Source organism: Arvicola amphibius, chromosome 7 (assembly GCF_903992535.2).
Source record: "Arvicola amphibius chromosome 7, mArvAmp1.2, whole genome shotgun sequence".
Lineage (NCBI taxonomy): Eukaryota > Metazoa > Chordata > Mammalia > Rodentia > Cricetidae > Arvicola > Arvicola amphibius.
The window spans coordinates 18,657,845-18,679,849 of record NC_052053.1 but is presented as its reverse complement, the minus strand read 5'-3'; the positions used below and the strand labels follow the sequence as shown (position 1 = coordinate 18,679,849).

The window sequence follows — 22,005 nt, the reverse complement described above, 5'->3', positions numbered from 1 at the left end:
TATTCTCAAATATGACTAGAAGTAGAATCGACTAAGTTAAAACAAACATATTCTGTATCATAAGAGACAAATTCTATGCAAGTCACGATTTCTCAGAAAATGTATCACAATGTTCACAACAGTCAAGAGTGCACTACCAATAAGCCATAAGTGACACAAATCATTCTGAAGGAAAAAATGACATAATAGAAAAATATAAATAATTTACAAAGAGGAAAAATGAATAACCTGGAGCTATTGAAAACTTCAAAAATAATCAAGGGAATGCAAATTAACACAGTGGTTACATTTTATTGAATGCACCAGATTGATAAAATCTTGCAGTTGTGAAATAGCAGCTGTTGAACAGCAAGTATGGAACCAGAGACACACATAGTGCTGATTGGCACAATTACCAGGGGAGCAATTGGGTACACTCTAGCAATTCTGAACAGTGCACTGGCCTCACCACCCAGTTACATTTCTGAGAACAGAAAGGAGGGAGACTCCTGCAGATTTTGTGTTGGAAATTTTCTAAGGTGCAGACACATTAAATTATGATGGGTAAAATAAAAATAAATCAGTGATATAATTATTAATATGGATTACATAAAAAATGCCTAAATGATATGGGAAGTCCTTCTGTATATTTGTTGTTTTTATTGGTTAATGAATAAAAAATCTGTCTTGGGTCTGGCAGGGCAGAATAGAGGTAGTCGGGAAAAACTAAACCGAATGCTAGGAGAAAGAAGCCAGAGGGGAAAGCCGCAAGCTGCCAGCCAGAACCTTGCTGAAAGGCCACGAGACTCATAGTAAAATATAAAATAATAGAAATGAGTTGATTCTAGATGTAAGAGCTAGCTAGCAATACGCTTAAATGATTGGCCAAGCAGTGATTTAATTAATAGAGTTTTTGCATGATTATTCGGGGGGCGGAACAGCCGGGAACAAACAAGCGTCCTCCTACAACATCTAATGGATGGGGCAGTGGTGACACAGAAGGCAGAGGCAGGTGGGTCTCTGTGAGTTCGAGGCCAGTCTGCTCTACAAGTTGTTACACCGAGAAACCTTGTCTTGAAAAACCAAAAAAAAAAAAAAAAAGGAAAGGAAAAAACAAGATTAATGGAAACAAAAACTTGGATATATATATAATGTATTTTTTCTTTTTAAAAAATATTACATTCATTTTTTTTATTTTTTTAAAATATTACATTCATTTATTTATTATGGGTGATATGTATGGGGGATACACACACATGCATGCGTGAAAAGATAAGAAAACAACAAGTAGAAGTCCACTCTCTCCTTCCATCATACGGATCCTAGAGATGAACCCAAGTCATCAGACTTGGTATCAAGTACTTTTATCCACCAAGACATCTTGCCAGCCCCACTGTACTTTTAGATAAATCAAAACAACAGTTGTAGGGCTCTTTGTTGTCGAGGTATAAAAATAATGGGGGGAAAGGATGATGTCTACCGACCTTGAACAGTGCGTCCCTCAAATTAGAAAGAAGGGATCCAAGACGACGGAGGATGAAGAAATGAGCAGTAAGTGGGTAGAATGACAATCTCTTCCTTCTTTAAAGAGAAACTAATTACATCGCTACAGACTGGGAATTATATGAATAAACAAAAACAGGCTGACTGTAAGAAACAGGCTCAAAGGGTCACAGGGGGTAGGAGTCCATTTTTATAAAACATCCATAATTTGTAAAGTCATAGACACAAAGCACAGACTAATGCCTGTCAGCGACTGAGAGGGAGGAAGAGATGGATTGACAGTTTCATGGGGATAGTGTTTCTGTCCAGTGATGAAAAGGTCAGGAAATTACATGAATACAATGGTGGCATTGTGAATGTGTTAAATGCCAATAAGTCAATCACTGTAAAACAGCTATTGTCTTGCATGAACTTGATCTCAGCAGCAACATCAAGAACAAAATTTAAGCATGTTGTGTTTCTAAGAATAGAAAATCAAAAGAGAATAACTAGTGAGAAGAGTCTCCAGATGCTTATGAGAAAGATGATGTAGCGTGAGCCACTGCAGCGGAAGACAGGTTACAAACAAGTGGATAACCCAAGACTTGTCTTCTCAAGGGGACTTAGTAACCAATCAGATGGGGAAGAAGAGCTAGGACTAGAGAAGCTGAAGATAAGATGAGCTCTGTGATTGGCCAATATGAGTGGAAAAATCTTCAATTTCCTGTGCAGGACAATAGAGAAGAAGGAGCAAGCCCCTACAGAAGAAAAGTGATCCCATTTGAAACGTGCTGAACTTGAGCAGTTTCTAAACTGCATCAGTCGACACATGGAACAAACGGCCCACGATGAAGTTCTAGCTCCAACTCACAACTGCAGTGGCAACCGTGGAAGCTGATGAGACCACACTGGCCATACTATGAAAACAGACATCAAAATCCTACAACAAGTTCTGCAAGCGGCTGAAATCAAGAAGGCGTCTCAAAAAGAAAAGGTGCAGTAAACTCTAGAGCCACCAAAATAAAGGCAGAAAAGCCAGTCTCCGGGGATCAGCTGGTCTTCGGCCACACTGCTGAGAACCATTGCCTGTCATCATAAAGGAAAACTACTCTTCAAATGCTACAAAACCCAGTAGCATCAAGACTAACAACACAGATGCTAATAAAACAAACAAAAATCTAGAGGAAGAACTTTGGCCAGCGAAGAAATGAGAAGAAATAGATGAGGCTACAAACAGGCCCTTCTCGAATGGGAAACTTTAGAAATTTGCAAACATCTCCACCATACCCACCCAACTTGGAAGAAGATTAGTTGAGTAGCTTTTAGCATCTTAGGGAAAGCAATATTACTGAGCTATTTAATTTGTGCCGGAAAATCCATGTTACCTGTCCTTTTTCTCAACCACTTTCTCAAGGAAAAACATCTCCTTCATATTTTCAATTAAAATAGTTTACTAATTCAGGCTGGGTGTGGCAACTGCAAGTCTTTAATTCCAGACCTTGGGAGGAAGGGGCAGGCAGATCTCTGTGAATTCAGGCCAGCCAGCGCTATAGAATGAGTCCTTGTCTCCAAAATTCATCACCATCATCATCATCTTCATTGTCATCAAAAAGGTTGTCATGCCGGGCGGTGGTGGAGCACGCCTTTAATCCCAGCACTCGGGAGGCAGAGGCAGGCGGATCTCTGTGAGTTCGAGACCAGCCTGGTCTACAAGAGCTAGTTCCAGGACAGGCTCCAAAGCCACAGAGAAACCCTGTCTCGAAAAACCAAAAAAAAAAAAAAAAAAAAAAAAGGTTGTCATGCAACTTTTTCTCATATGATTGTTCTTCCACAAGTGTCTCACACCCCATGTGAACACATAGACATTAGGAGTCCCACTGTGTAGAGGACGTTCACTCAAAAATGTGCCTCACCCTGGAAATCTTTCCAGCTTGACAGAACATAAGACCCATAAACAGCTGCAAGCTCTGTAAACTTTTCTTTCTTTTAGTTTTCTTTAAGCCATATCTTTCAGAGCTGAGGAGACCGTTCAGTTAGCAAAGTGACTGACAAGAAAGAGTCAGGGACCTGAGCTTGACACCACAGAACCCACATCAAAAAGCTATGGCCAGCAGCAGCACACACCTCAAATCCAAACATTGGCAACAGGAGGATCCCTGGGGCATGGTCGCCATCTATCCTGATTTCATCAGAGAGTTCTAAGTTCAGTAAGAGATCCTATCTCAAACACAATAAGATAGGAAGGATTGAGGGAGACACCCAGAATTGGTCTCTGACCCTCACACACAGACGCATACACAGAGTCAAACAAACCAAAATCTCCAAATAAGTCTCCAAGATAACTGCGTTTGACTAAGTTCACGTTGAAGGAACTTTCCGCCTCCTCTTCATCTTCCTCAATTAAATCATCATGTATTATGCACTCCATACTTGATACTGACCCAAATATCTTCCATCATGAAGCCATTTTTCTCTGAACCTCTCCCATACCTTTCCCAAGGTGCAGATGTGGTTTTGTAAAGGAGCCCTTATGCTTGGGAACAAAGGCAGGTTCAGCCTAAATGAGGTCAAGTCCCCAGTGCCCTAAGAGTCCAAGCCAATGGCCAACAGAGTGTTCCAGCTGATCTTAATTTCCTTGGCATAGCACAGGCAGAGGACTGTAATATAATGCAAAATGGCTCTAAAGAGAAACCAGACACTGGCCAGAGTCGTGCCAAAACACAGTTAAATAACACCAAAATGGCCCTTTCATCTGAATACAGAGCCTCTCATGACCGTGTCTCCCTTCCTAAGAATGAAAGTAATCTTCCACTGTGAATGGGGGTTGGCTGAGAAGCATACCAGACTCAGTCCCAGAAAGTCGACGAGCTTTTTAATTGGCACATGTGTCCTGGGAAGGGTGTAAATGCAGACAAGGAGACCAAGAGACAAAGACCAGGACTTACCCTGAGCAAGGGGGTGGGGGGGGAAATCCAAATTTAGAATGTGCTCATAGAGCTAAAACAATACTCCAATGTTTATCCTGCCCAAGATTTCGTCCAGCCTCTTTCAACAAACAGCAGAACCCTCTCTGACAAAGAAGTAGACTCAACATCTCTAAGTTTCTTTTATAAATTATCATTTATATTAAATTTTCAGTATGATCTCAGATAGACTCTCACCCACTCCAAGGAATCAAAACCTCCCTGCTTTCTCTCCACTCCTTCATGCATTCATTTTTCTATTTATTAAGCAAAAATTTGAGAGCCTACTAAGTGCCAGGCATTTTTTTAACTTCCTAGAAACTGAGTATAGAAAACTTAAGGCAATGGGGTATGCTCTTGTAAAAGAGCAGAATTTTTAGCTCCCATAAAGGGTAGCTCACAACCACCTGTAATTCCAGGGAATCCAGTATCCTCTCCTGTATGCCATAGGCACCTGCCCTCCATACATACACGCAGACATAATTAAAAATGAAATAAACTTTAAAATATTAATCCAAGAGTATGGATGTCTTTACAGAACTTCCTATGAGTAAAAGCAATGTGTAAACACACATGTGTGAACAGGCCTACTGGGTAATAGCTAGCACTCGGAAGAGAGCTTAAGCTGGGCAAACACAGCAGTTTGGATTGTGAATGTCTCCCAAAAGCCTGCAGATGAAAAGCTTAGTCCCCAGCACGTGGCATCCTTGAGAAGTGGCTGGAAACTTGAGATGTGAGGAGGAAGGAGACAGTGGAGCACTGTAAAATGGATCCTGGCACGGGCCCTTCCCTTTTCTGTGCAACTTCCCAGCCGTCAGGAGGTGAAGAGCTCTGCTCCACCACACACTCCCCACCGTGGCATGTGACTCCCCACAGACTCAAGGCCATGATACCAAAAGAACCCTTCCTAACTGTGATCCAACACCCTTTTCTTTCTTACATTGATTATCTCGGGTATTGTGTTACAGTAATAAGATCCAAGCGATAAAAAGGAGGAAAGAGAGTGCTGAACTCATTAGAGACAATGTTAACCTTTGGGTTCACCTAGGTAAAATTATCTTTATCAATCAGTCAGCTGCAAACTAGTCAGGCCTCCTAAATTTTTATTGACTAGATTCATTCATTTTCTAGCTTCTAGATATCTCATTAACACTGCTTGACCAGTAGTGACTGATACTCTTTTACATAAACACGTTTTTTTTTTCAAACTAATGTACATAGAAAATTTTGGAAGTAAATGGATGATTTTATCATACCTTGGCCAAACCAATGCATTCATAAGGTTCCTGGATGTTTTTTTCCAGCTTTTTACTTTCATAGAATGCTTTTAAGTACATTTTCTTCAAAAGCATAAGACTTAAGATTTAGTATGTTCAATTTGGGGATAATGTTGACCACATGCGGTGGTGTGCACATGCCTAGAATCACAGCAATCAGGATAAGGTAGGAAGATAAGACAGAAGCCAGTTGAGCCACACAGTAGAACACTGTTGAAAGAGAAAGGATGAGGGGAGAGAAGAGGAAGAGGAGGAGAGGAGAGAGAACTAGAGTGCCTAAGTATATACTTGGATAATCCCCTCTCACAGAAGATAATCTATCAGAAAAAATTCAACTTTACTATTCAGTTATATAGCAATATCAATATCATTCTGAAGCAAAACATTAAAAATAAGGACAAAATAAATGGTGGATTAGACTAAATAACAGAAATAGCTAAAAAAAAAAAACCAACAGTTAATTTTTAAAATAACACTAGACTGCTAGACATGGTGGTCCATGCTTTTATTTCTAGCACTTAGGAGGTGCAGTTAGCAGAGTCATGAGTTCAAGAACAACCTTGGCTACATATGAGGTCTAAGCACAGTCCCTCCCCCCAAATGAGAACCTGTCTCATCCTTCGCTCAAAGCAGGAATAAAAATAAGGACGAGGCACTAAAACTTCTGAACGTTATGTTGAAATCCTAGGAAGTGTGCAGACCTGCTTTGGAAACTGTGTGAGTACACATTTCCCCTCCGGGTTTCAACTCTGGGTGTGATTAAATAAAAATCAAATTAGGAATGTCTAAATTAAGTGTCATAATGAGCTTCTCTTATGCTTTTGATGAAAGCAAACGATGTGTCCTGCAGAATCACAAGCAGCCACTAGCACGGGACATACTTAAATATTCTGTGACAAAATAGGGTGGGAACTGAGCAGAGCTGGAATAAACAGCTCATAATATAATTCGTTAGCATATAGTTAATCCCAAAGCTGAAATAGGCACAAAGATTGAAAAATCATCAATAAATTTTAATCTTTAACCTTTATCCAATTTATCCTAAAAATCTTTGTAGTTGCAGGAAAAAAAAAAATGTTTCATTTAGAAGAATCAGTCACTAACTATATGGGATGCTGGCAACCACCCGGCATCCCATATATTCCAGACTGAAGTGCTCATTTTCCCAGGAGCAGCCATTGCACTCCACTAACGGGAGCTACTCAGTCCAAAGCAGGGTATTTCCTAAGCACCCCAGCTGCTGTGACTCAATTCTCAACAATTCTGTAGGCCCCATCTGGCTCCAGGGTTTCTAAGGAATGGGCTGAAGGCTTTGCTACAACTGCCCGACAGCCCGGCTTCTCTCCAGTGCCCATTCCCACTGGTGCTGTCCTAGTTTGCCTTCGATTGCCGAGATAAAGCTCTAACCACACACAAGTTGGCAAACGGGGAGTGATGGTCTGTTATCCAGTAAAGCCAAGGCAAGAGCCTGAAGTAAAATCCACAGATGAACACTGCTTCCTGGCTTGCTCTGCGTGGTTTCTTCAGTTTGCAGTTCTTGAAGTTCCTTCCTACACAGGGACCACCTACCCTGGGGAGGCGCTGCTCACAGTAGGTTGAGCCCTCCCATCTCAATCAACAATCAAGAAAATGCCCCGCACACATGTCTAAAACCAGTCTGATGGAGGCAGTTCTTCAGATGAGGCTCCCTCTTCCTGAGTGACTCTGACTCTGGTTGTGCCAAGTTGACCAAAACTAACAGTACAGGTACTGTTTTCAAATGTGCTTGGCAAAAAGCTTCCTGGGAAGTCTTGCCTCAGCACTAGCCTACATCACACCAGATATTTTTAAGCACAGTTTCCCTCAACTGGCATTACATCCTATAAGTATATAGTTAACGCAGCAGAAAATATATTGAAATCCATGACAACAGTCTTCTTAAGCACTTAGTGTTCTTCGCAGACAAGCCCTTCACTCTTCTGAAGGCTTTATCTTCCCCCATCAGTCTAGACACAAAACAATTGAAGCCAAAAATTGGAAATAAGCAAATGGAAAATGAAAAGTGTCATCTGTCCCTTCATACCCCTCATATATCTCAATAAACTAGCCCAACTCCTTTCTAACCATGTTGCACCCTTGATAGATGGGTTTAAATACAGGGCATGATAACTGATGCCTATAACCCCAGCACTGTGAAAACTGAGGCAAAACAATTGTGTCAAGGCTGTCATGAGCAACACAATGACAACCCAACTCAGAAAGAAAATAAAAATGGCTTGTGATGCCCTAGAGAGTAGTTCTCTACCTTCTTAATGCTGTCACCCTTTAATAGAGTTCCTCACAGTGTGATGATCCCCTACCAAAAAAAAAATCATTTCATTGCTATTTTATAACTGTAATTTTGCTACTCTTATGAGTCACAATGTAAATATCTGATATGCAGGATATCTGATATGTGCTTCAAAGGGTAGCAGCCCACAAGTTGCTATCTTAGGCACAAAGTGGAGAGGCTATTGTGAACATGGTAAATTCCTAGGGTATTGACAGAGGTTTTTGTCCTGCCCAATCCCACAGCTGTTCAGCCCCAAAGAAACACACAGAGGCCTACATTAATTATAAACTGGTTGGCCTATTAGCTCAAGCTTGTTATTAACTCTTACATTTTAAATTAGCCCATCATTCTTGTCTGTGTTAGCCACATGGCTTGGTACCTTTTATCAGTGAGGTGTTCTCCTCTTGCTTCCTCTGTGTCTGGCTTCTTCTGTGTCGACTGCAGATTGAACCTTTCCTCTTCCCATAATTCTCCTATTCTGGTCACCCTGCTTATATTTCCTGCCTGGTTACTGGCCAATCAGCATTTTATTAAACCAGTGCAACTTACAAAACTTAACAGGGTATAAGACCATTGTCCTACAGCACTAGAGAGGCAATGTTTTTTTTTTTTTTTTTTTTTTTTTGGTTTTTCGAGACAGGGTTTCTCTGCAGCTTTTTTTTTTTTTTTTTAGAGCCTGGCCTGGAACTAGCTCTTGTAGACCATGCTGGCCTCGAACTCACAGAGATCTGCCTGCCTCTGCCTCCCGAGTGCTGGAATTAAAGGCATGCGCCACCACCGCCCGGCGAGAGGCAATGTTTATATAGAAAACGAACACCAGATTCCCTCAGATCTCTGAGTCCCCCCACCCCTGGGAAGGTATTGGCATGTATCTAAGGGGTCTGTGTCTTCCTATTGTCACGTGACAAACTCTGGCCTAAATAAGTCACTAGCGACACTAATACTTAGTAATCAATTACTCATGGGGCTGAAGCAAGCAAATCTCTGAGAGTGTGAGGTGTGCTTGGTCTAATAGAACAAATTGTAGGCTAACGGCAACTGCACAGCGAGTCCCTGTCTCAAATTAAACAAATTAATTAAATTACCAAAGTAAACAAATAAAGCATTTGCTAGTGTCTTGAGCTGAGAGAATTATAGGCAGATAATATTTGCATTTAAGTATTCTTGTGCAGATTTTGGGAATACAAAGTAAACCAGAAGGAACTCTAATAGTCCACTAAGCACTTGTCACTTATATGAGAATAATGTGTAAAATTAGAAATATCTCATTACAAGTGACAAAAGTCCTAAGAACTAAAGTAAATTATTACATTTCTAAAGTCCAATTAGTCCTAATATGTAAGTCTATTTTTGTAAATAGAATACTCTAATAGAACTGGAGTTACTTTTAAATTTTAATGAAACTAATTGATTATGGTTGAACTATGACAAGGCACAATTTGATAACCTTCTGTTCATTATGTATTACCCTTTGAGAATCCATTTGTTTATTCATTTTCAGCCAAAGAACCTAGTAATAATAAACTGACTATAATCCATGTAGATGAAAAAAACAATCAATAAACCAAATAGCTAGAAAGACAAGTCAGATCATGGAAGTGAAGTTAAAACCCAAACTGAGAAATCTGACAGGGTAGAGAAAATAAAGAAATAAAAGCTATGTCATGCACACTGCTACAAAGGGACCACAGCAATGGCAGGATCTTATGCCAAAACCTAACAGCTTATAAAGAGCCAAGGGAGGGTCTCCAAGCACAGAAAGTAGACAAATCAAGGGCATTGAGGCAGAAGAAATAAGCTTGATAGTTCATCACAGACAGGACTCTAAGCACAGTTTAATGAGCAAAGTGTAGAATGTAGAGGAGGAGCCACTAGACTGGATCAACTGTGTACAGTACCATAGGCCAAAGGAAGAGATGCTATCTTTAACTGATTTTAACTGATCAAAACTTTTTCATCCAGTGGAAGAGATGTGATCTGTGTTGTTTGTTTTTCCATAAAGGTTTTCTGAGTTTATTTAAGTTCCTAGGCTTGGTTTACATGGGTCAATAGACTATTTTGAGCCATGTTCTTTTGTTGTACTTAAAAGTTCCTAGTAACTAATGCATAGAAAAAATGAATAAAGACAGTCAAATGTAGAACCAGGGACTTTTAAGGTCTCTGCAGGAAGCTTAAAATAGGATGTTAGAGGCAGAGACAAAGGGAATTGTGTTGAGTCTAGTCTGCCTGGTTCAAGGGTATAGCCAGTAGTAATTAAGAACAGAAAGTAGTCTCCTCAGATTTTGTCCTTAACAACCAAATGAAGGGTTTGAGGGTGGAACATAAGGATTCTGAAGAAGATCTTGGGCTATAGCCAATACACACTTAAAAAGCCAACCCAAGCTAAGTTTAGATTGGACCCACGGCAACCTCAAATGTTCACATCTAACCTCATATCCTTAGCTCTCAGTTTAAGTACTTTGTCCAGCAACACACCCTTTTGCCTCACAGATGTGATGGCTCCTGGTTCTTTTTTTGATAGTTGACTTGACTTGCTATACCATGTTTGCTTGAGCCAGGCCTTCCTATTCTCACCCTCTCCGTGGAGGAGGGACTGTCGCCCTTGTCCCATCTCACCTCAGATGTGTTCTTTATCAATAGTGATCATGGAAGAAGCTCTGAAAGGCATCTAGTGAGAAAAAGAAAGACATCCTCCTATGAATCTTCTGTCTACTACACAGGAGTCATGAGTGACATAAAAGTCATAGGATTCACCTGCTCTGGAACCAAAACAAAATGACAGAACTCCAAGGCCTGGGAAGCGTGGGCAGTGGTCTGATACCACATTTGTCAGAAGCAGTAGGATGCTATTATACTGTGGGTGTGTTGGTCCCCACTCTAACATCTTTCAATCACAACACACTGACTCACATCATCCCACAGATACAGTGCTAAGCACAGGATGCTGTAAATTCACAATGCTCTCGAGTTACAAGGATTCCAAAATAACACATACAGTGTTTCATCTATGCAATCACACATGTGGATAACCCTCAAACTAACTCACTAGTGACCTCTAGGGATGGAGACACTGTAAGCAGATTAAGGAGTTCAAGTCTTCTGTTTGCATTCATTTTTCTCTGTGGCTTTGAATATTGTTAAATATAAGACTTCATGAAAGCAAGGGAGTTTCTTCCTGTGTTCACTCTCATTTAGCTTCTAAATTGCCTTAGAGTCTTATTTTCTATTCCTTTGCCAGGGCCAAGGGTTTCTGTTTCCAAGGTTCTCCCTTTACCTGCCCTTTAAGTGTCTTAAAGGTAATTCCTTAGTTTGTTAATCTCTACTTATTAAGGGTGTGTATTCACACAATAGAATTTATTGCTTATCCATATAAATTAGCATTTTCTCCAAAGCAATATATGAAAGTCTGAGGAATTATTATATTAAGATACACATTTATACTGAACAGTGAATGACTCCAATTTTCCTTCCCCAGACAGACCATAATCTGTACCCTGAGGCAAAATCAAAACAGAAGCCAAGCTTTTAAAATGTGAAAAATAAAGATGAACTGAAAAATGTGCCCTCAAAATGAACCAAATGTTGGAGGTAAATAAACTTCCAATTAGAATTCTCTGAAGTGGGTGATGGGCTAGGGAAACCAGAGTGTAACGAGCTATCTGTCTTCTGTTGTAAATGAAAGTCAGTTATACAAAGCGGAGATGAGCCTAGGCTGACAGTGCCATCCATCATCAGAGGCCAGTATCCTTCATGAAGCTCAAGACTATCTCACCATCTCTGAAGAGTGGCATCAACAGAAACCACTACACAGAAAATAGGCTTCATGTAGAAGACGTAAATTAAAACAAACCTGTGGACACTAAAGAGCACAGGCAAAGTCAGACAGCTGATTGGTGGTCACCACTGTCACACATGCCTATCAAGAGTTAGCTTTGAGCCGGGCGGTGGTGGCGCACGCCTTTAATCCCAGCACTCGGGAGGCAGAGGCAGGCGGATCTCTGTGAGTTCGAGACCAGCCTGGTCTACAAGAGCTAGTTCCAGGACAGGCTCCAAAGCCACAGAGAAACCCTGTCTCGAAAAACCAAAAGAAAAAAAAAAAGAGTTAGCTTTGGTGCGCTCTCAGACACAGGCTCTAGGGAAGCTCTTTTTGCATCTGGGGTTTTTCTCTGTCTCTCTTTGTCATGCCTGCTGAACCTTCCCTTCCTTGAAGACCCTCCCACACACTAGATGAGCATGCAGTGGACAGGTCCTTCTGTCCCCTTTGACCACAACTGTTTCAGAGTTGGATAGCCTGGGAGACTCTTGTCAGTTTTCACATACTGAACCACTACTAAGAGAACCGAAGGGCAGCCATTGGTGAAGAAGAACACAGAAACTAAGACGACAAAGTGAAGTTGCAAGAAGCACTGGCTAGGAGATGTGTCTGAGAGGAAAGAGTGAGATCTTGGTTGCCCTGGGTTTTGTTGAGATTCTACTTTGCAGTTCCAGTCTCTCATGAAACCAGTGAACTTTTGTACTTTCGTACTAAAACATAACTTTCCCAGCCAGTTCATGTGAGGCTCTGTTTCTTCCAGAGAATCAATACATGGTTGAGATAACAATCAAAGTCCATTTGCAATGTTCCCACCTTCTCTCAACTAAAGAGCTTTCTCCACAGCTTTTCAAAGCCATATTGACAAGCTCTAAAAGGGGCACAGAAGGGAACGGATGATTTTGTGCACACAGCAAAGAAAACACACAAGGAGTCCATTTCCCCTCTCCTTCTCAGAGACGTTATTCTTCAAGGACTTCTGCAAGAAGTGAAAATTCTCCACAAAAGGGGGATTTTGAGGACCCATTGAGAAACCTTGGCTCTTACAGACCACTTTAACAGTGCTGCAATATCTGTACACCCTTACATTCTCCAAAATAACAATGATATTTGTCAAATAGCACCATTCAAAAGGAGCAAATGACTGTGATGGAGATAGAGTTGCTTGACATTCTAATAGAAACAAGCATTGTTTCTATTATTTTTTCTTGCAAATGTATATATATTGCACTTCATTTCATATTAAATGGAATTTTGTAGAATAGCTTGGAGGACCTAAATACAATTTAGGATGTGTTTTCATCTGAAGATAAATTCAGACTTCCAAAGAGCTAATTTTCAGACATTTGAAGCATAATCAATATGTAATGTGAATGTTTCTTGTGTCATCCCAACTGAGAAAATTTGATTATGAGTGTTTACAAATGATATCAAGGAATTATTTTGTTAGGAAACAATACTATTTGGATTATAGTTCTTAAATGTATTTTTCAGGGCTCACATATAAAAGCTAGGCAGAAGGTTACAATGATAGAATGCCTTAGATTTTCTCCAAAATATCCCCACAAAAGTTGTAATTTTTTAAAGGAATAGCTGAAGTAAACTAAGCAAACTCTTGATAATCACTGAGTATGGGGACTAAGAGCTTCTGGGTAGACTTTCTTTCTCTGTTTTTATGCATATTAGAGTAGTGAATATAGAATAGCATACATAAATCCTTTGGACCACACATACAGGCTTGACAGCATACACAGTGGGATAATTATTGGCATCACAATGGCATAAGGACTTTTAATTGGAAGATAAAGATCTAGTTATATGCTGTAGGACAATGCTCTTGCACACTATAAAGATTTGTCACTCATATTAGTTTAATAAAATGCTGACTGGCCAGTAGCCAGGCAGGAAATAGGAAATAAGCAGGGTGACCAGACTAAGAGAATTCTGAGAAGAAGAAAGGCAGGTGCAGTCAACACCCAGACACAGAGGAAGCAAGATGAGAATGCCTTACTGATAAAAGGTAACAAGCCATGTGGCTAAACATAGACAAGAATTATAGGTTAATTTAAGTTGTAAGAGTTAGTTAATAATAAGCCTGAGCTAAGAGGTCAAACAGTTGTTAATTAATATAAGCCTCTGTGTGTTTCTTCGGGACTTAACAGCTGTGTGGCTGGGTGGGACAAAAACTTCTTTCTACAGTTATCTTTTGAACATCAACACATTAGAGGAAATTTCCTTAGGAAATCTAAGGCAAAGAATATGGAAAATTAATGTCTTAATTATTTGGAAGACATTTTTGTTTCATAAAGTATATTTGAAGAGACTACAGGGGCTGAGAGTTATGGTACACACATTACTCCCAGCACTCAGAACTCAGGGACAAGTGGAACTTTGTGAGTTCAATGTCAACCTCTTCTACATAGCGAGTGTCAGGTCATCCAGGGCTACATAGAGATCCTGCCTCAAGAAATACAGACAGACAGACAGACAGACAGACAGGAAGAAAGAAAGTCAGAAAGAAAAAGAAAGAAAGAAAGAAAGAAAGAAAGAAAGAAAGAAAGAAAGAAAGAAAGAAGAGGAAAAGGGAAGGAAAGAAAGAGGGAGGGAAAGAAAAATGCTGCAGGACAGACTAGAAACAGTATATATCTATCACAGAGCACATAAAGATATTATATTCTATTGGATGCACTATACATACCTTGTGACCTTGAACTGACAATCTTTCTGACTCAGCCTTCTATATATACTAGATTGATAAGGCAGCCTACAATGACCCACTACATTCTAATACTCTCCTGGGATGTTTACCAACAATCACAAACTGCATATGAAAGTTGGTTATTCACAATACTAACAAATATGATTTGATGTAACTAATTCTTTGATTTATTCATATCAATTTTAGGAGATCAAAGCCATTGGAAAATCATAGAGTTGTATTTCAAAAAAGAGAAAAAGAAAGAAAGAAATTCAACATCTTTAGATGCATATTAACAGACAGGGTTAGTTGGACCTGTTGTCATGTATTGAAGGTAGGGCCATAGCTAAGAATGTTCACAAGAGTTTATTACCTACACTAGTTACATGGTCGTTGGTCCTTGCTGTCACTGGAGATTTGTACCTCCTGAAAAAAATACTACTGTCAAGTCCTGAAAAAATGCAATTGCCAAGTTCTAGTTACATCACCTTTAAGTACCTAGCATCACTTGGACACAATTTACAAAGCAATGAAAGTAGGGCAGTAGATGATCTCAAGTATCCCTCCCAGTCCTAGCATTCAGTGTCATGATTCTTCACTGGGTTGAATCTTGAAAATGTCCAGCACCTTATTCTGCATTAGCTACCCTAGACAGTCCTGGGAGTCAACTGACCAGAAACCCACCACAAACTGTGTCCAAGCTCAAAACTTATTTAAGGTCTAAAAATCAACACAAGAAATGATTTTGCTATGAAGATCAAAATCTCTTCCTTTTTCCTATTCTCCAAGTGTCTTCAAATGGGTCTTTGGCATCCATCAGTAAAGGATAATTTCCTAGCAAATTTCTTTTAGAAGTTATAAAAGACATTTCTTTACACAATGAAAATCATTTTAATGTAAGTAATTTTCCTGAATCACATATGTTAAAGGAAGGAATTCTTTAAATAGCTATTACTGTCAAACACATAGAAGCAGGCTCATGATTTGATGTGGTTAACATTAAAACAAAGAGGGTGGAAACTAAAGAAGAGATTTCCATCCTAGTTCTCGTGTTAAGATAATACTGAACTCACACAGCACTACATGCTTTGGCACATATTACTTGCCAAAGAGATAAAGCCCATCCTATTTGTGGCTCCAGTGCAATATACCAATCACACTCATGGAAGCATCTCAAGATGTTTATTTGGATGCACACTTGTGGCCTTATTTTGACTGTAGCTTTGACAGGTCAAATGAAATTTAACATTTCTAGTCTGGAGTCTCTCAAACTTTTTAGACATCCATTTGTAAATAACAAGTAGCGATTCTTCATTTTTCCCCCCCTAGGGAGAGGAAAAAAAATACTTTCTTCCAACATGTCTGGAATGATTTAACAAATGAAAGAGGATGCATAAAAAGGTGTCATGTTTCTGTGTTTTAACTGTAAATCATATTGGGAGGGGCAATGTAGTGACATACCATCATACACATCATCTCATCCAAAGGCTGCAGATATTGGGGCCAGAAGTACTGTCTTGTAACAAGGGGGGTGGGCCATGCCTGTGTGTGATAAACCTATGTGGGCCTGTGTGTGATAAACCTGTGTGAGCCTATGGAAATAACTAATATAGAGAGCCATGAGTACTCTACACCCAAAAGCACCACATCCCAAAGAACTGAGATTGTACAAAGTAATTAAAATTAAAGATAAATTCTCAATGCAAAGTTTAAGAGAGGTAAAAGGGGAAAAAGAAGAAGAAAGGGGAAATCTATCTTCTTCTTCAACATTGGACATCCTCTACATGAAGTTATCAGTCCTGGACCCAGGCAGAGACAGACAAAAGTGTTTTTGGGAGGTGGGACACCCCTCAGGAATTGGCACCAGTAAGTCAGCCAGCACTAGCTCATAAATTGGCTCAGCCTCCTGTGTGTGTGCAGTGTTCTCTGTCAGGCCGGACACAGGCTGCAAGGGCAGAAAGGAAACCTGTTGGAGTGAGCAACGAGTCACCTTTTCCCTGATTTTCCATCTTCCTAACTTGAAAAACCATTGTCAATGCCTCCGCCTGATCCGAAGGCACTTCAAAGTCTGAGACCTAGGCACCCTCTTTCTCTTCTAATCTTGGTTTCTTTCTCTTTGCTGAGATAAAATACGATGATGAAAGCAACTTAAGAGGGAAAGTTTTAGTTTAGCTCACAGTTCAAGGTTACAGTCCACCATTGCCAGGGAAGTCACAGCAGCAAGGCTTGAGACGGTTAATTACATTGCATCCACAGGAAAGAGAGATGAACGGATGGATGCCTGCCTGCTCAACTCACTCAGTTTCTCCATCTTATCCAGTCAGGTGTCTCTGCTCAGAGAATGGTCCCACCTCCAGGAAGAAATCTTCCCACATCAGATTAGACCAATTCAAGATAATCCCTGCAGTACACCCAGAGGCCCACTTCCGAGGTGAGTCTGGATTTTGTCTAGTTGAAAGTCACCACTAACTGCACCACCCATGAGCATGAACACACCAATACCTATTCTCCCTTGTGATTATGAACTCAGCCTGTTCTATCAGAATTTCTTTTAGACAGAACGATCCTATGTTTACTCACAACATTAAAAAGAAAGTCTTCCCAGTCCACTCTTTCAACCATTTTTCCTCTTTCCAGCCTCTACCCCAGCCACATACAGCAGCCTGCTTTGCCAATCACTCCTTGGGGAACATCTCTACCTGCTTAGGTGTCTACTGTCTAGGATAATGTGAGAAGTGTGTGGTCTTCCACGACTGAAGAAACTGTCTGATAAATTCCTCCAATTGAATAGTATGCCAACGTTATTTAGATTGTTCCTCACCCAGGATAAAAACAATGCAACAGAGCACACACTTAAATCTGTCATCCCTAACTCCATGCCCAAACTCTCAATGTGCCGGGATATTTCAGTAAAACTATGTGCAGCTTTGCTATCAGACTTTAAATCTTACTCTGATGAGAATGGACCCTCTTAGTCTTTCCCAACTACCATCAAAAATACATTTCCAAATGTTGGAGATGATAGTGTGCACCTGTACAGTTGGAGACATTTAGTTCCCTGGAGCTCACTGGCCAGCCTGTCTAGCAAAATTGCTGAGTTCCAGGTTCAGCGAGAGAAAAACCTGCCTTAAAGAGAAAGGTTGTGTGGGGGGTGGGGTGGGGATAAAAGATGTATCAGTGGATGAAAGCACTTATTGCCAAGTCTGATGACCTGAGCTGGATCCCTAGGTCCCACATAGTGGAAGCAGATCGCAATCCTGAAATCTGTCCTCTGACCTTCACATGAAAATAAAGAGAGAGGTGGGAGGAGAACTAAATACATAACTCTAAAAAGAAGGGATGGAGAGCTTGAGGAAGACACTTAACATTGACTTCGGGCCTCTCCATCCACACATCACACAGCGCTTGCACACCTGTGAAACTCCTGCATGCACATTTCTTGCTATGTCCATTATTGCTGCCTTGTAACAAAAATATGCCTACTTCCCTTAGTATTTCCTCCCTTTCCCTAAGAAAAACTACATCACTGAACCTATCAGAGGTTAAAAAGGGCGGGGAGGGGGAAAGGAAAAAGAACAGATGAAAACATGGCTGCCTGTCTCCTCCCCTCCCCTCCCCACAGTTATCTGAGTGTTGAATTTTATGGTTCCTTCCCTGTAAAAGAACAGGTGGATTTTGTCAAGTGAAGCTCTTCTTTCTTTTGCTGGTTCAAAACTGGAATAAGTCCATGAGAAGAGATGAATAATTCTAGGATGTGTTGCTTTTTCTCTCCCAAAGTGTATAATCATGAGGCATCATCTCTTGGATGCGTGGACATTGCAATCTGATTTGTATAAGTTAGACTTAAACAAGAAAGAAAATACAAAAATAAAAATTCATTTTCTGATCCTTACCTCCAAGTCAGGTATCTTCTGCAACTGGAGATTCCAAAATGTGGAACTTATTGGAAAGTATTTTCAGCCCCTGGACTTCCATTACCTTATGCAGAATCCTTTTTTAAAAGATGGTGTGTGTATGCATGTGTGTGTTTATCTGTGTGTATGTGTGTCTGTGTGTGTGTGTGTGTGTGTGTGTGTGTGTGTGTGTGGTGTTTATCCACATGTACATGCCATAGAACCCACTGAGAAGTATGAGAAAACCTTTTGGGACTCAGTTATCTCCTTCTAGCATATGGGTCCCAGGAATCAAACTCAGATCCTCAGGCCAGGCAGCAAAACCCTTCACCTACTGAACCATCTCACCATTCCTGACAGGTTCTTTACAGCACTCTCCCTTGGTAACTGAGGTTAACGTAGGATGAAATGTGTAAGCGGAAAGATATTGTTAAAAGCAAACAAAGAGTCAATCCCTACCCACCCGCTACTACTGCCCCATCCCTTCCAATTAACATTGAAATTTGAAATTGATAACCTGTTATCGCACACAACTGTCCCATCTACCTAGTGAATGACTGTAGCCCACAAGGACAGTGCGCATCTCGCTTACTCTTCCCCAAGATTCTAAGGGATCTTTCGGACATTGCCGCTATACAGCTGAGGAAACTGAGGCCACAAAAGGAAGGTCATCTCAGAGACTTCTTCAGCAAGGGTAATGTAGCATGAGTCGAGCAAATTCTCTCTTGATGCTTTATCGAAAAATTCTTTTAAGTCTGCGTGGACTTACACCTCTGAAGACACTAGAATTTTCCAAACCGAGAAGCACATACCTGCTTCTTCCTTGAGTTTGCTCTGGGAAACAGGCCTGCCGACAGCACAGAGGTAATCGGAGAACAGCAGAGCTCAGGAAAGGGGTTGGGAATAGATGGCATTTCCAGAACATCCAGATCGTTCTTTTTTCTCCTACACCAAGAGAACATAGGACGTCATTTACATAAAACCGAATGTAAAATATAATTGCTGTCAGGGGAAAGAGCATTTGTTCAGGCTAATGGGCACCACTCTGTGACAATGCCAACACTATACAAGTTACAGGAAAGCACTATCTCTCTGTGGAGCAAAAGAAAATATGCCGACTAGCACAAATAATTCTGTAGCCCCCCCTCCCCACACGCTCCCCCCCCCCAAAACCTCACTAGGCATGATCACTCCATTTCCTGCACTCAGGATTTTCCTGAACACCAATACAGGCCACGTCATGATTTATGCAAACATTACCCCGAGGGATGAGCCATTGCCTGGCGCCTATTAAATTGACAAAATCTGTAAGTTACATCCAATGAACTCATCCCCAGGAATTTTTACTCATCACTGCTGGAAGTTATGATTTATTAAATATAGATGTGGTTCATCTCGCTTCAAATTTCATTCACAATGTTGCCCACACACAGTCTGTTCGTTTTTTTCAAGTGCTTATAGATACTGAACATCAAGGCAGTCCTTCTGGGAAGGTAAGTCAATAAAACGTGTTAGCATGAATGTCCGCTAGCCCGCTGGTGAGTTGTTTTAACTTGGCTGAAGCCAGAGCACTTTGCAATCCTGACAAAGAAGCAAGAGTGGTATTTGCATGTATGCCTGCAAAGGGCCACAGTTTATATATATATATATATATATATATATATATATATATATATATATATATATATATATACTGTTGTCGCCTTTTTTCTTTCTTAAAGTATGACAACTCCGAAGGCACTTGGTGCTGATTTCTGTGGAAATGGGAAACCTTTGAAAGCCTCTGCTCTTTCCTGTGGAACATAAAGACTGCTCAAATGTCAATCCTGCTTTGCGTCTCCGGGGTCCCCGGAAGACTCTACGTGGGAGGTGAACGCATTCACGCTTCGGTTTTTGAAGCCTATAGTGTAGTATGAAAAGGGTCACCCAGGAGCTGAGTGTGGTCAGTCTGGAGTGTGGCCTCCTGGTTCACACTAAAAGGCAGAGGTGAGACAGACAGCTCTCCCCCGACCCGCGATGCTATTTATAACCGGGCACCTGGACATCTTGAGACCCTGCTGACCCCGCGGGGGCTGGCTCCATGGGAATTGTCTTCAGACACTTTTAAAACTTGGTCGGGTTCTGGGCACACACTCACCCCTGGGCCGCCTCCTCACCCCAGCTGACTGCGAACCCGGACGCCTCTCCCCCTCCCCCCCCCCCCCCCACAGCTGCCTACCTGTCTGCAGCACCGCAGTGGGTCGCGTCGGAGGCGGGCGACAGTGCGTGCAGTCCGGGGACCCGCACCGGGTCATGGGCGTCGCCCCTGCCCTGAGCAACGCGGCACACCTGCCCGGCCAGCGGCGAGTCCTGGGCGGCCGCCCGGCCCGCGGCGCTTTGCCCACCTTGCAGGGATGTGGTCATGGTCGTCGGCCAGGGGTCTGGGGAGTCATCGACCGCGCGACGACAGTGGGGAAAGGCTGGGTGCGAGCAGTGGCGCGCGGGTGCGAGCAGCGAGCGAGCGCCCAGCAGGTGCGGTGGCAGGGCCGCCTGCGCTCACGGCCGGGGCGGCTGGGACGCTGTGGGGCGGGGAGCGGGGGAGGGGCGGGGGCGGAGGAGGAGGGTGGGAACGTGGAGGGTGGGGACCGGGAGGAGCGGTGCGGGGGGCGGGGAGGATGGCGCGCTAGCCTGGCGGGCCCTGCGCGTGGCCCGGGCACTCGGGGGCGCTGGTGTCACTTTGCAGCCGCGCGGGGACCTCGGCCACTGGCTCCTGAGGCCCCATCGCCGTCTTCTCAGGTGGGCAAGCGAGCACAAGGCTGAATCCGGGAGTCCCACGGGCCCAGTGCCACTCTGGGCTCCGAGGAACGGACAACCAACCTGCAGGGGTCAGGGTAGAACTGATCCTTAGATCCTTCCATTCCTGTAGGGCCGCGGGAGATCACCTAAACTGTTGGATCCCCCGGCAGAGTCCAGAGTATCCGGGTGCCAGGCGGGTTATAGGGCTAGGTTTACCCCAGTCTCCCCCTTTTCACAGAAAGAGATGGAGTGGATTGTGAAGATAAAGGAACGGAGTTGCTATCTTAGAAAAACTCCCTTGAACTGGTGAGAAGTGTCCCACATCCCTGTGCTCTGTGGAGGATTTCCAAATACTGTACACGCTCTTTGTTCTTTGACCAAATTAGGTATCATCTGGCCTTGGCACCTGTTTCACTAAGTTAACCTTCGCGACCTCTGCCCATGGCAAAGTAAACATTCCTCCTGGAAAATTGAGCTGCCCTTGGTCCCCTGCCTGGGTGTCCTCTCCCATCGGACAAGCAGAGGTCACTAGCTTCATGGTTAAAGCCTGGCAACTCCATGAACTGGGAACACCTGAGTCAAAAAATTGAAAATACTCAATTTCTTCATTTTTCTAAAGTCAAAATTAAGAATAATTTTTTTAAAAAAAGGACATGAGTAGATATGGCTATGTGGCCTCTGTGGTTTCCAGGAGGCCTCGTGGACAGCAGTGGCCAACCCAGGACAAAACAGTGGCTTTCCTGAAGGCTAAGACTAATATTACTTGATCATAGACAAAACTTTTCAACCAAGCGGGCTCCTTGCTCACATCTAACT

General features: G+C 42.0%; 1 protein-coding gene across 1 annotated transcript in view; it reads right to left on the bottom strand.

Moving 5' to 3' along the window:
- Positions 1-20,969, bottom strand: part of Grb14 (growth factor receptor bound protein 14) — a 112,276-nt gene extending 91,307 nt beyond the window's left edge. The window contains exons 1-2 of the mRNA XM_038337031.2: positions 20,633-20,969; positions 19,227-19,359 (exon numbers count right to left, since the gene is read on the bottom strand). Of these exons, the coding sequence (XP_038192959.1) occupies positions 19,227-19,359; positions 20,633-20,817 (318 nt within the window). The 5' untranslated portion in view covers positions 20,818-20,969. The remainder of the gene's footprint in view (positions 1-19,226; positions 19,360-20,632) is intronic.
- Between the last annotated feature and the right edge of the window lie 1,036 nt (positions 20,970-22,005).